At 39.0% G+C, this 14,619-nt stretch overlaps 1 protein-coding gene across 4 annotated transcripts in view; it reads left to right on the top strand.

Annotated features, from left to right (window-relative positions):
* The window catches only part of mmel1 (membrane metallo-endopeptidase-like 1), a 64,929-nt gene that overhangs the window by 10,216 nt on the left and 40,094 nt on the right, over positions 1 to 14,619 (top strand). For 2 of the 4 annotated variants that reach the window (XM_048615114.1, XM_048615113.1), the window contains 8 exons: positions 649 to 810; positions 1,643 to 1,723; positions 4,028 to 4,123; positions 6,978 to 7,096; positions 8,551 to 8,616; positions 9,507 to 9,641; positions 13,104 to 13,193; positions 13,844 to 13,980. In XM_048615114.1, the coding sequence (XP_048471071.1) occupies positions 649 to 810; positions 1,643 to 1,723; positions 4,028 to 4,123; positions 6,978 to 7,096; positions 8,551 to 8,616; positions 9,507 to 9,641; positions 13,104 to 13,193; positions 13,844 to 13,980 (886 nt within the window). The remainder of the gene's footprint in view (positions 1 to 648; positions 811 to 1,642; positions 1,724 to 4,027; positions 4,124 to 6,977; positions 7,097 to 8,550; positions 8,617 to 9,506; positions 9,642 to 13,103; positions 13,194 to 13,843; positions 13,981 to 14,619) is intronic. The other 2 variants (XM_048615116.1, XM_048615115.1) reach the window with 1 other exon arrangement.

Raw genomic sequence — 14,619 nt, 5'->3', positions numbered from 1 at the left:
ATTATGGGTTCTATTTTCCTGCAACCATTCATTTCAGCAGAAAGTAGGTGCAAATGCAAAGCATAAATTGATGAGCTATACTCCTTTCTCATGAAGATTAGTTAGGGGATGAAAACATAAATGATAAATAATAATTCTTAAGTATAACCATCATTTCTTTGATTCTTCCAGCGTTTAAAGGAAGCCATTCAGCCCATCGTAATGCATTGAAAGCATAGTTTGCCAGCTCCCCAAAGGAGAGCTCAGGATCTGGTAAATAGCAGGGAGCCATGTGCGGCCATCCTTACAGTCCCATGTAGTCCTGCCTCAGTGTGTCGTACTGATTTGAAAGACTGTTGTCATTTTAGCTTTAGGATAATTTTAAAATGAATTCTTTAAGTACACTCTATCTAGGAAATACATGTCCTAACAACCCCTGCATGAAAATATTTTTTTCTTAATCTTTGTCTTTATTCTGTTTTAAGAAGATTTTAAGTTATACTGTCTAGTGTATGTCTCACTGACCAGTGGAATTGATTTATCCCACTATTTGGTATCAAAATCTTTCATCATGTTGAAATACACATAGAAGCACAAATAGCTAATGGATGACACAGTCCCAGAGAACTGGAAAAAAAAAATATGATTCTTGCCTTTCTTTCAATTCAGCTGCAAGGATAATCCAGAATATGGATCCATCTGCCTCACCATGTGAAGACTTTTACAGATATGCCTGTGGGGGGTGGCTGAATCGGCATATTATACCAGAGACCAGCTCTAGATACAGTATAATTGATATTCTAAGTGATGAACTGGAAATCATTCTGAAAGGTAAAAGTCCAACACTAATCAGGATGGTACTCAAAAGGATATGTCACCTTTTAGATAAAAGTAAACAAAAATACCGGGACATTGTGTTGCTGGACGTTACAAATACGTGACTTAAACTCCTTCAAATGTAATAGAAATGTTGATCAGATGCTGTATTGCACTTGAAAAAAATAATTGGCAAGCAGAGAATGTGCACCTGAAGAAAGTTGTTTTAATACAACCTGACCAGTGAAGGACTCGCAAGTTCTGATTAACAGTCATTTTTATATCCATCTTTTTACAGACTTCAGTGCTGAGCAAAATCAGACAAAGTGCAATAAAAAGGGTTCCATTTGCTTTCTTTCTCCATAGATGCTGCCAGACCTGCTGAGTTTCTCCAGCATTCTCTGTGATGTTTCTGCTTTCCAGCCTCTGTAGTATTTTGCTTCTGTCATTTTGGGCTGATAAGGTAAACAGTAACTGCAAAATTGTTCCATTCTACATAAACGATTTTCTCTTGTGCAAAACACATTCCCAATGGACTCTGTACGTGGATGTACTTGGCAATTATTTCCACAATATTCTTGACATGGCCTTATTCTGGTTTGTGCGGCAATTGATATGAAAGGAGAGATCCAATGATTACACTCCATGGAAAAGTCTACAGAAAGTTTACCCATAAATGTCAGGAGCACAAAACAGGAATGGTTTTATTTGGTAATTGGTATCCATTTGTGAGATACACAGATGTAGATCCAGAAGAGAGACCTGATGCTTTTAAAGGTCACTTTGATCCTTCAATTAAAACAGTCATATTTAACTCAGCTGTTATTCTTCCTCTCTGTGCTTTTAGGTGTTTTAGAAATGCCAGTTGATGGAAACCGTGAAGCTTTTAGGAAAGCTAAACAGCTGTATAAATCCTGCATAAATGGCAGTGAGTTGAACTTAAAATCATTTCTTTGCTTAAAAGTATATGCGTGTCTAGACTTACTCCAGTGGCTCAATGAATAAATGCACTGTCTCATGTGGAACTAAGCACACAGATGTGGAAGGTCAAATCTCCACTGTCTGAGTTCAGCAGAGGTAACAGAGAGTCATGAAGATTGATCAGATATGGGCAATGGTAAAACTGGAGGGTGGGATCAAGTAAATTTCTTGCTGCTAGTTTGAGAGCTGGTAGCTCCTGCTGAAAATGGTGAGCTAAGCAAGCTGGGTCATACTGCAGCACTATAGGTCACAGCCATTTCACTCACCGACACCTACCCAAAGGGCAATTAGAGATTGGCAAAGAATGCCACATCTGGGAAAGAATAATTTTATTGCTAAAATTGGGATCAAACCAGGATTTTATAAAGAGATATCATAGCTCTCTTTCTTTAACTCCACACCTCTGTTTATAAAGCCAAGGGAAGATCATGCTTTTTTGATGACTTTTTAATGTTACTAGATGGAGCTGTCCTTGATCTTCATTGGTTCGATCTCCACCCTTTGATTTCTAAATCCCCAACTTGGTTAAAAGATTCCACCACTACCTTGGCCCCAACATCTCTGCAGCCTGCTTCAGCTCTGTGTCTCCATTTTCTGCTTCATAGAATCCCTACAGTGTGGAAACAGGCCGTTCGGCCCACATCGCCCCACCAGAGAGCATCCCACCCAGACCCATTCCCCTAACCCTGCATTTCCCATGTCTAACACACATAACTTAAACATCCCTGGGCACTATGGGCAATTTAACATGGCCAATCCACCTACCCTGCACATCTTTCGACTGTGGGAGGAAACCAGAGCACCCAGAGGAAACCCACGCAGACGCGGGAAGAATGAGCAACTCTACACAGACAGTCGCCCGAGGCTGGAATCGAACCTGGGTCCCTGGCGCTGTGAGGCAGCTGTGCTAACTACTGTGCACCCCTTTCTCTTCCTGCAGTTCATCCTTGTCAGAACATTTAGCCTGCACATCTCCAGATTCTAACATTGGTTGCAGAATAGAAACCCCCATATCACTAATTCCCATCCCTCTTCAAAAGTTATATTTCCAGCCCCTCATTTACCTTCTGCTTGAATTGTATTCCCATTCCTGCTTTGTATATAATCTTGCCAACAGACCTCTCCTTTCTTTAAGCTGTCTTGCAGTACTTTGCTGTGATGAGGACAGAAGTTTAAGTTAAGCTTGTGTTTGAGTTTATGGTTTGAAGATTAAGGTCAAAGGCATGGGGGCAGAGCTGAAAATTGGTTGGTGTAGGAAAACAATTGACTCTGCAAGCCTGCTGTGGATCAGTGTTGAAAAGGTCTTTGCAGTCAAACATGACTCCCTCATTATAGGTGCTAAACAAATGCCCCAACTCATCACCCTGCCACTACATACCCCGTAAAGGTAAACTCTGATGGCGTGTGTAACGCGTCACCAATTTCATACCATTCAATTTTGTGCCCTCACCAAAGCAGAATTTTATCCCAGGTGAGTACGACCTCAGTAGGTCTGTTTAGAAGAGTAAAAGAATCTGGGGCAAATAACATTCCCAAATAAAGGATATTAAAACAAAGAAGGTGGGAAAAGTGTCTCATTGCTGAAGCAATGTTAGGAGCTTTGGAATCCTCTCTCTAAGTTTGAAGGAGTTACAAGACAGATTAAAAAATGTGGTAGAAAACAAGCATCTCTTGTTTTGCTGAATACATCTGCAAATACAAAAGTTATTGGCTTCAATGAAACATTGGACTTGTTACTGATGTTTTATCGCAGTTACATTGCAATGGGACTCCCAAAACAACAATACTATGGATTCACCAGAAATCACTGGGACCTTTTCTGCACAAAGGTTAATTTGTGGGAACTTCAAACTTCAACACCCACCAGCATCACGTGGAAATAAACTATAGAAACAATATAGTGATTATGCCTCTTAAAAGAGATTGCTTTTTTTTTAAGGTTAGTTCACGAATTTTATGTTCCCTTTGGCATAAATTGAGAGTGGAAGTCTCAATTCTTTAATATTAATCTGAAAGGGGGAAATTGTGATTGAAAGAAACAGTCAGCCTTTTTTTACTTGTTTCTGAGTAAGTTCAGACATTATAATATTAACTGCTTCAATGGTTAATTGAGCCAAATGGCCTGCTTCCATACTGTGGAGATTCTATAATTCTATGAAAAGTGCTTAATTGGCTTTTAACTGCTTTAAACAGCCTGTAGTTGTAAAAGGTGATATATAAATGCAAGTCTTCCTTTTCATTTTTATCACAGGTTTAATTGAGGAAAGGGACTCTGAGCCACTCTTAAATCTGTTGGATGAAATTGGAGGATGGCCAGTTGCCACATCTGACTGGGGTACCACGAAAGGTATGCAACAGTTTTCAAACAAATCCCCAATTTTGGTAATTCTAAATCTACTTTTAAATGCTTCGAGAGCTTAGACTCTTTTGAGCTTGGCATTAGCTATTTCTATTATTGCCATTTAAGCCCTTAATAGGATGGTACTGGAATCCAGCTCTTACTGAGGAAAGTAACCCTTGCAAAGAATTGCATTCATCAAGACGCAAATTCTTTCTTCCCTTCTGTCTTGTTCACGCTCTCTCTCTAGGTGCTGTGTATGCATCTGGCCATAAAGACACCATACAATGCCATGCCTGACTAGAGTTTTGATAGCAACTTGTGAGATCCATCCTAAGAATACACCAACTGAGTAACTGCCATTTATGTGACACAGGTCTGTCCTGGATTTCCACAACAATTTCTGGAAAAGAAGAAGGGTACACAGATGCCATGTCCAGAGATGCCAGGGAGAGAGCATGAGGTTAGGTTGGCAGGCACTGATTAATGACGACACTGATTAATGACTATGTTTCAAATTCTTTAAAGATTTGATCCTTTCATCAGATCACTCAGTTGAGACACCTTTCTCTCTGTCAATGCTGTTAGTGCCGTATGGATTAAGGTCACCATTGTGCATTAGCCTGGGCTCTGTGGTAACACTTTCACCTATGATTCTGAAAAAAAGGTGAGTTTGAACACTAGAGGCTTGAGCATATTGTTTAGGGCTGTCTCTACACTACATTACTAAGGGGGTGCTTGTTAGTGGTCGAATCCTTCAGTTGATACATTGAATTATGTCCTTGTGTGTTATCTCAGGGTGACTGCCATATTCCCTAGAGGAATCTTTAGTTTAATCAGCATTGCCACTGCCACTTCCTCAACCTCCTAACAAGCAAGTTAGGACTTGCTAGTTCTAAATTGATTTAAAAGGATTCTCATCTGCAATAGGCTAATATGCTGTAAATGTTTGGGAGTCATTTTACTGCAATTTTCATTGCGCCATTTGGCTACTTAGACAAATTTAAAGTGCTTGTAGAGGTTATGCTATCTTCTGAAACTTTTCTCAATGCCTCCACTGTCTCTGATTTGTCATACAGCGATATCTGGTAATGATTGAACAGCAACATCTCAAACTGAAATTGGGAAAACTGGAGCCATGCAGGTTCGACCTAAAAAAAGCACATGGAACAGGAGGAGGTCAAGTAGACTCTGAAGCTTGTTTTACCATTCAATGAGACTATGGCTGATCTGTAACTTAGCTCCGTCTACTCGTCTGAATCTCATGACCATTAATACCTTTCCTAGATTTAAAATTAATAGTTATCTGTCACTGAAACATTCATCTATGCCCGTGTGAAATCAAGATGACCTATTCTGGCTCCCTGCTAGCAGACTTCCCATATTCCTCTATTAACTTGAAAAACTGAGGAGATGTCTGGACCTCTGTTTTTTTTTTAAATAAAAGATTATTTGAATGACACTTTCTACTTTTTAAAGTAACAACTGCTGGATGAGACAGTTATGTTATGTGAACAGACTTGTTTACAGAGAAGTGACATGTCGGAGTTAATGACCATTTAGAGTTTTGGAGGAGTTTTTTTGGACATTGTTTGGAAAGGTCAATTGGGGTGTAGCCTGCTAATAGGGCACTTCCCTGTTCTTTTCGCATGTTTTAAGAAACCCTTTTGAGAGCCCGGTGTGAGAACTGAAAATTCTGATGAAGCAAACATTTGGAAGATACCTGCTTGACATACACACTGCTTCTGAAATCATACCAGCAACAACTGCACATGTCTGGTGCCACCATTTTTGTGTACCAAGACACCAGAACAAAAGGCATAATTTATCTTATCCTTTTCCTTCAAGAATTAACAATTATTTGGCCAAAATATTGTTATAAAATTGTGCAGAGAAAGTTTTTTTTAAACCCAGTACATACGTGTACGTGTGTGTTAGATTAGTTAGAAGAGTTAATATTTCCATTTCTATATTTCAAACTGTTAATCAGCTTTGCGTTTTTGAGTATATCTTGTTATAATAAACCAATAATTCTGTTCTTTATTAAAGAAATGTGGTTGCTGTGTATTTTTCTTTTATATTCTGAAACTAATATGTAGATAAACTATATCTTTGGCCACATTGGGAATTGGGTAAAACACTTAAATATATGTTGTATTCAGTGAACTAATGGGACTAAAGGATGACAGTGCACTCTCCCAACTTTAGTTGTGCCACCAGATAAAATGTTCCCCTCCAAGCCAGCTACCATTCTGACAAGGAACTATATCTCCATTCCTTCACTGTCGCTGGGTCACTTCCTAACAGCACTGTAGGTATACCGACATCACATGAACTTCAGCAGTTTAAGAAGATGGTCAGCACCCATCCTCAAGGGCAATTTGGGATGGGTAATAAATGCTGGTGCAGCCAGCAATGTTCATATGTTGTGAAAGATTAATTTTTAAAAATAAACCTCACTTCTATCTTTCCTCAGTCTGTCAACTTGACCTGAAATATTAACTCTGAACTTGTTGAGTACTTCCAGTAATTATTGCCTTCAGGTATCTTGACATCAAATTTTGTTGGATGATGTCCTGTTGTTTGGTAATGTTCCTGTGAAGGACTTTGGAATATTTTACAATGTTCAAGACACAAGTCATTCTTGCTGTTGGCCATAGATATCACCAGAATGGCATTTCTTTATCTGAACCCACCATGTTCGTGATCGATACCATTGCTGCTAAAGCGAGGGAGGGATGCAGATTACTTTTTCTATGCTTATTGGATGAGGTGGATTCAGATGGAGCCCGCCACGTATGCTATCTTGTGTGAAAAGTTTTCTCCAAAATTTATAGGTGTTGCTTTCATTCTGTCTCTTCAGAGCCTGACTGGAGTTTGGAGACCATCCTACCACAACTCAATGCCCATTACAACAAGAGAGTTATTGTGGAGATGTTTGTTTGGACTGATGACAGAAACTCGAGTAAACATATCATTCATGTAAGCAAAATATCATCCATTTCCACTTTAAGCCATTGGTGTTGAATAGTCTTTTGCTGCATAGATGGGAGGTAATCTATGTAACATTGGCACATAAGGAATCCTCTGTATGCAAATGTAGGTACCATAAATTTGCCACTTGAGGATCTAAGAGAATGTAATACTTTAAAAGAGCATTTAAAGCTTTTTTTTTGCATTGGCATAATGCTTGATAGTAACATGCATCATGAGTAACTGTCACTCCAAATGATTGGTGCTTGATTCACTTCATATCCTTTATCAGTCATTCATAGAAGCATCAACTATCTGTTTAAATTTTTGAACTTGTGATTATTCCTTGAATATATGAATTTCAACTAGATTATTTGATGCAACCTGAGTTTTTTTTCTTCATTTTGACCTCGTGTTTCTAATGGTGAATATTGGCCACCAGGAATCTCTAATCAAAATACATTTTCTCACACTTTGCAAAATATTCTAACTTTTCAGAGATCATGTATTTACATTTGCTGATGAGTTAGGGCACAGGGAATTCACGAGAATCACCTGAATGTACTGCTCATGGGGCCACCTTGTGATCTGCAAGCTGGAAACTGGATTTAACACCCTTCCAATTGCCACCAGTGCAAAACATAGTCAGGTTGCTCATGTGCCCAAATGTTTTATGTTGTCATGTTGTGAATCCATGCTGCCAGCTAGGAATGTCACTCATTGTCGTTATCATCTGTCAGAGAGCCCAGGACACGTTCCCAACAAAGGTCCAACCATTAAAATGAATGGCTGGAGAATGACTAGCAATTTTCAAGGAAGTGCCCATTCCTGTATCCTTGAATCAATGGTTTTATTCTTAAACAGGAATATTGGCCAGGATTATTACCCATCCCTGACTGCCCTTCAGAAAGCAATGGACTACTGCAGTCCATGTGGTATCACCACATCCACATTAAGGAGGAAATTCCAGGATTTTGACCTAGCAGCAGTAAAGGAGCAGCAATATAGTCCCCAAGTCCAGATGCTGTGTGATGTGGAGCAGAATTTGTGGCTGGTGGTGTTCCCATGTGCCTTTTCCTTATCCTTCTAGTTGGTAGAGGTTACATGTTTGAGTGGTGCTGTTGGAAGGGCCTGGGTGATTTGTTGCAAGTTGCACAGCTTTCATTGTGAATTAGTGATGTAGGAAATTAATGTTTAAGGTGGGGTTCCAACAAAGAAGGCTGCTTTGTCCTGAATGTCATTAGTAGATTTTAAACCAGTGCTGTCAAAGGAACATTAGTACACTGCTGCAGTGAATATTGTAGATAGTCCGCAATGCTGCCCCACAATGAGTCAATGGTAGAAGGAGTGGGATCCTTTCTTCTTGTTGGTGTCAAATTTCTTGGATATTATTCTAGAGAAGCAAAAATCAGTTTACATCAATGCGAGCCTTGCGTTTAATGTGTTGCCTGTAACTCTTGCAGGTTGATCAGCCCAATCTGGGGATGCCTTCCAGAGATTATTATTTCAGAAATGGAAACTACAAGAGGGTGAGCTCTGAGACTGACTACACAGAAAATGTCATGGATTCTTACTGGTTGCAATCTACTATCTATTTCCACACATTCATGAGTTTTCGACTATTGTTTTTCCTCCCTTTAAACATGTCTCATTTCAAGGAATTACGCAGTTATCTTACAACTTTTTTTTAAAAACTGGACTGATTCCTCAAACTAGTGGTTGAAGAAGATCTCTCAGGAAATCACCACTTTTGTTTTCTGACTAATAAAGCTAACCGAAGACAACACTCTTGTTCACCTCTAGTCTCTTCAGTTTGTTAGCTCGTGCAGAAAGGTAAACATTCATATTTAGCCTTTTTGGCACCGAACTATGCAGGCAACATACGCTGGAACTCAGGAATACGTCTGATTTATGGCTTCAACTTTTAAAATGGGGCAGAATATTGGACATGTGCCCAATGTCCTAATATGCTGGGTACAATAGCCCAGTGATTATAGTTTTGGATTAATGACAGAGATTCTGAGTTCAAATCCCTTTTTACCAAGTTGTGAACAGAATTCAAAACATCTGCAAATTTTCATTCTGGCACCAGAAAATAACTATGAAATTGTCATAAAAACTCATAAATCCACTAACCTATGAACCCTACCTTGAAGGACCTACTTGTAACTCAAGTTCTATATTATGTGGCTGACTTTAATTGGTCTCAGAGTACCTGCAGATGTGTAATAAATTCTGCCTTGTCAGTGTTTTGTACATCCCAAGAATGGATAAAAGATAAATGCATTTTCATTGTATTGGAAGTGTAAAAGGCAAACATTTACCCCACAGTAAAAGGGTGTACAAATGTAAAAACCTGTATGCTTGTATCAATCAGATAAATTGCTCCCTGAATATAATGGTGTTGCTCTTTATAAAGGTGCGTGAAGCTTATTTGCAATTTATGATCATAATTGCTAAGATGATCAGGGAAGACAGAAACGTGACAAAAAATGACACTTTTGTTAAAGAAGAAATGACAAAAGTCCTGGAGCTTGAAATTGATTTGGCAAATGTAAGTATTTGAGATTTCTATATCTTTTCCATGCAGGTAGAATGATGAACAGGAAGCACAGTACACAATTGCGTTGAAGAATTGTACCATTCTCCTTAAGCATGTGGTCCTAGCTCTTATAATAAAACAATGAACTGCAGAAACGAAAGTGGAAATTGCTGGAAAAACTCAGCAGGACTGGCAGCATCTGTGGAGAGACAGCAGAATTAATGTTTCGGGTCCAGTGACTCCTCTTCAGAACTGCTCTGAAGAATGGTCACTACACCCTAACTGTTAGCTTTGCTTCCTCCCACAAATGCTGCCAGACCTGCTGAGTTTTTTCAGCAAATTCGGTTTTTGTTTCTGATTTCCATTATTAGCAGTTTTTTTAGTTTTTTTGTTTAGTAAAGAACTGCAGATGCTGGAGATCTAAAACAAGCAAAAACAGAAACAGAAACTCAGCAATTTTGGCAGGATCTAAGAGCAACAAACAGTGTTAATGTTTCGTGTTCAGTGACCCCTCAGAAGTTGCTGGACTTTGTTCTGAAGAAGGGTCACTGGACTCAGAACATTAATGCTGTACTCTCCTCACAGATGCTGCCTGATCTGCTGAGTTTCTCCAGCAGTTTCTGTTTTTGTTTGGTCCTGGCTCATGTTCTCCTTGAAAACATGTCCATCCTTCTGTTGTGTTCTTCCTTAATGCCTCGTATTGGATACAGCAGCACACATGCTGCTGGATTCTGACCACACATTAACTGAGGTTTTCAGTCACCTTCAGGACAGTCTTCACACAGAGGCAGGAATGCTACCACAAAACCAGAGATTTATGAATGAAATATCTCAAACAAGAAATAGTGAATAAGTCTATCATAAAACAATAGAGTGGAGTCAATGGAAAATAAGGAATGGATAAATCTGAGATGCAAGTTTTACAATATGTTGATCAGTTGGAAACTTTCTATGCCATCAAAATGCATGCATACTGCTCAATTATACTTGATTAGTTGTGCAATTAAACAGCTGCATCTGGATTCACTATTATTATTATAACAATTTATTTGAATAAGATCCAAATGATCAGATGGTCAGGTTGCATACTTTGATGGATTAATGAGGTGTGAAGGTTTTGTCAGTCCAGCTGCATCATGGTGCAATGTACCCTCCTTTTTTTAACATTGACTCAGAAATAAACTGGCTATTACATACATAAATTCATAAATAAAACAAAATGTATTTCTCAAGATTTAGATGTCCATGTCGTCTTGTTTTTTTCTCTCCCCTTCCCCTCATCCCTAACCGTTCTTGAAAGGCTCCTCTTTCAATTGTCAACAGTCTTGTAGCTAACATCTAACCTAACCTGTGAATGTTCGCAAGCATACTTGAGGGCATCATATATCATATGGCCTCTCCTGAGCAAGATCAGAAGGTGAGATGTAGTGATCAGGAGCAAGAAATGAGACTGCAGATTAGACAATATCAACCAAAAAATTACCGAGGCTGAATGATTGTAGAGATTCTCCCATATTACCTGAGATCAATTAACTAATGGGATTACATTGGGTATACAGCACAGAAAAAGGCCATTCAGTGGAATCAGTCCATTTATGCTCCACTAGACCCTCCTCCCATCTCTCATAAGCTAAACCAAACATATTCAAGATGGCACTGACACTGGGTAACTCTTTGCGAGCTGTCTACAGCAGATCTTATTCTCATATTTCTTCCTGTACCGCACACAAAACAAAACTTATCACTGTACTTAGGTGAATGCGACAACAATAAATCAAATCAATCATAAACGTCCATTCCTTTCTCAACCATTTGCTTGGCTAACTCCCCCTGAAGTGTGTCTACCCCATTCACTTCCTGGAATAGTGTGTTCAACATTCTCTCCAGTGTTTGGGTGGAGATGTTTCTTCTGATTTCCCTGTTGGATTTCTTGATGACTATGTTTTACCAATAGCCTCAAGTTATGCTCTTGCCCACAAGAGCAAGTATTCTTTTTGTAAGCACTCTATCAAAACTTTTCATATTTTTAATCTATTTTTCATTTATTGAGTCATCTGTAAGTCTTTTGATTTTCTTCAACAATAAAAAGCCTCAATCTTTTCCCAATATTTATAAACAAGCTTTGCCTGTATTGCCTGTTTAAAAATTCTCTGCACCCTCTCTAGTGCTTCGACAGTGAAGACTGATGCAAACCTGTTGGTTCATCTGCCAACTCCTTATTTTTCACAGTTAGTTCCCACACTCATTTTCTATCGGGCTTTGTTCGCTCTTCATTTTTAAACAGCTGTAGAAAGTCTTACTATCCATCTGTCATTATATTTTTAGCTAAAATTCTTTCATACTGTAGTTTTTCCATATTTATTAGCCCTTTAGTCAGTTTTGCTGCTTTTTATATTCTGCCCAATCTCCTGACTTGTGATCTAGCTTTGTGCATTTCTGTGCTTTTGTGGGCAAGTGTGATGATGTAGAAGTCACTTTGCACAGGTACCCAGTAGAGCCAGGCGAGATTTTGCAGCTTGATTAGGATTCCGCAGAAATTACAGCACAGAAAGTGCTATAGCTCCAAATCAGCCTCCTCCAACCCCTCTTCATCTTGCCTGTCAATATTGTGAGCAGTACTGGGTGCTGTACCTAAGCAAGGATGTGCTGGCCTTGGAGCGGGTCCATAGGAGGTTAACAAGAATAATCTCTGGATGAAGATCTTGTCACATGAGGAGCATTTGAGGACTCTGAGCCTTTACTCAATGGAGTTTAGAAGGGTAAAGGGGGATCTCATTGAAATATACAGAATATTGAGAGGCCTGGATAGAGTGGACATGGAGAATATGTTTCCACTAGTAGAAGACACCAGGAAACAGCCTCAGAGAGAAGGTACAATGCTTTAGAACTGAGATGAGGAAGAATTTCTTCAGCCAGAGGGTCTCATTGCTACAGAAGGCTGTGGAGGCCAAGTCATTAAGTGTATTTAAGACGAAGATAGATAGGTTCTTGATTAGTGAGGGAATCGAGAGTTATGAGGGGAAGGCAGGAGAATGGGGTTAAGAAATATATCAGCTATGATCAAATAGCAGAGCAGACTTGATGAGCCGAATAGCTTAATTCTGCTCCTGTATCTTATGGTCTAAGGTCTTATATTATTTATTTTCCCTCAACTTCCTCTGACATTATGTTGGTAACCTTAACAATTCCTCCTGGTAGTATTTTCCACATTAAAGCCATATACGGGGTAAAGAAGTTTCTCCTAAATACTTGTTTCAATGTATTAGTGACAAATGATTATGAACCAGAATTTTGAACAGTCCCCACAAGTAGAAACATCCACCCTATCAATTCACTTCATAATTGAGTGATGCTGATCTCTATTGAGCTGCCTAAGGTTATCTCCAGGAGGTAAATTGCCTATATTCCCATTATGGAAACAAACTATCACAGGTAGAAGCTTAAGTAAATCGGATTCTCTCTCTCTCTCTATAGGCTACTGCACCTCCAGAGGAAAGGCACGATATTACAAAACTCTATAATAGAATGACACTTCCAGAGCTTCAAGTGAAATTTGATCTCAATGTGAGTAGATTTATTTCAGTGATTGCTTTCTGTAGGTACACATTTTACATTAGATATCAGGCATGATATTTAGGTTAATACTAAGGAAAGATGTAATGATTGCATAATTGTCTGTCTGGTTCCACAATTGTCAGTAATGTTCAGATTGGTTCCTTCGTCTCTGACTGGTCCTCTTTGTATGTTGTTCTCCCATCTGCATACTTCAGTTACCATGTAGCCTTCTATCTAGATACAAATCATTGTAATTTTCAGCTCATGATTCCCTACTTCACAGTGTTAACCATTGTACCTTTTGGATATCTTGTTTAACTGTGCCTTTCTGTCAAAGAAGTGAGGATATTGGCTCTTTGTGAGAATATGGAATAACTTAACTTGTCCATAGATTTTTTTTTTGTGCTTTCCTTTCTGTACAGCTTCTGACAGGTATGATTATTGGTACCTGAACCTAATTTGTATCATTTTAATATCCAGTCTCTTCTATGGTATTATTGAACAAACAAGTATTAACTGCTCAATTAAAAACTGAAAAAAAACAGCTCTGAGGAAGGGTCACCGGACCCAAAGTGTTAACTGATTTTTTCTTCACAGGTGATGCCGGACCTGCTGAGTATTAACTGCTCAATTCTTTGATTTCATGTCTGTATCTCCAGGGATTTAACTGGACGCAATTTTTTCAAGGGATCATGGCTAGTGTCAATATTGAAGTCCATCCAGAAGAAGAAATTGTGGTCTATGGCACTGAATATCTTCAGAAACTTAAGTATATCCTCCCCAAATACTCAAAGAGGTAAAGCTATTATATTCTAAATTGTTTTATTATGGTTTGTGTGATCTGCTCAATTTCATTTTAGTAATTGGTGAATGTTCTGATCTTGTGCTGGTGGACAGACCCAACTTTGAGTTGCAATAAATCACCTTGTCTATCCCCTCAGTAGACATGACCAAAGTAGTTTTAAACAGAAGCTGATGGTGGCTGCCCATTCTGCCACAAATAAAACAATGTTTTACAAAAGAGTGTTATTTTCACACTGAGATGAAGGAATAGAAATATAGAAAACAGGCACAGGAGTAGGCCATTCTGCCCTCAAGCCTGCTGTTCTATTCAATATGATCATGGCTGATCATCCAATTCCATTCCCTGTTCCCACTTTGTCCCCATACCCTTTGGTCTCTCTAGGCCTGAGAACTATATCTCACTCCTTGAAAACCATCAATGTTTTGGCCTTAGCCACTTTTTGAGGCAGAGAATTCCACAAGTTCGCCACTCTCTGAAGAAATTTCTCCTCATTTCAGTCCTAAATAGCTTACCCCATGACCTTTGCTTATTTCCATGACTGGTGTACCAGGACACCAAGGTCTCACTGCACCTCCCCCTTTCCCAATCGATTAATTAGCTACCTTCCTGTTTCTGCCACCAATGTGGATA

This window comes from Rhincodon typus, chromosome 31, assembly GCF_021869965.1.
Source record: "Rhincodon typus isolate 14 chromosome 31, sRhiTyp1.1, whole genome shotgun sequence".
Taxonomy (NCBI): domain Eukaryota; kingdom Metazoa; phylum Chordata; class Chondrichthyes; order Orectolobiformes; family Rhincodontidae; genus Rhincodon; species Rhincodon typus.
This window is presented reverse-complemented; position numbering and strand designations above follow the sequence as displayed.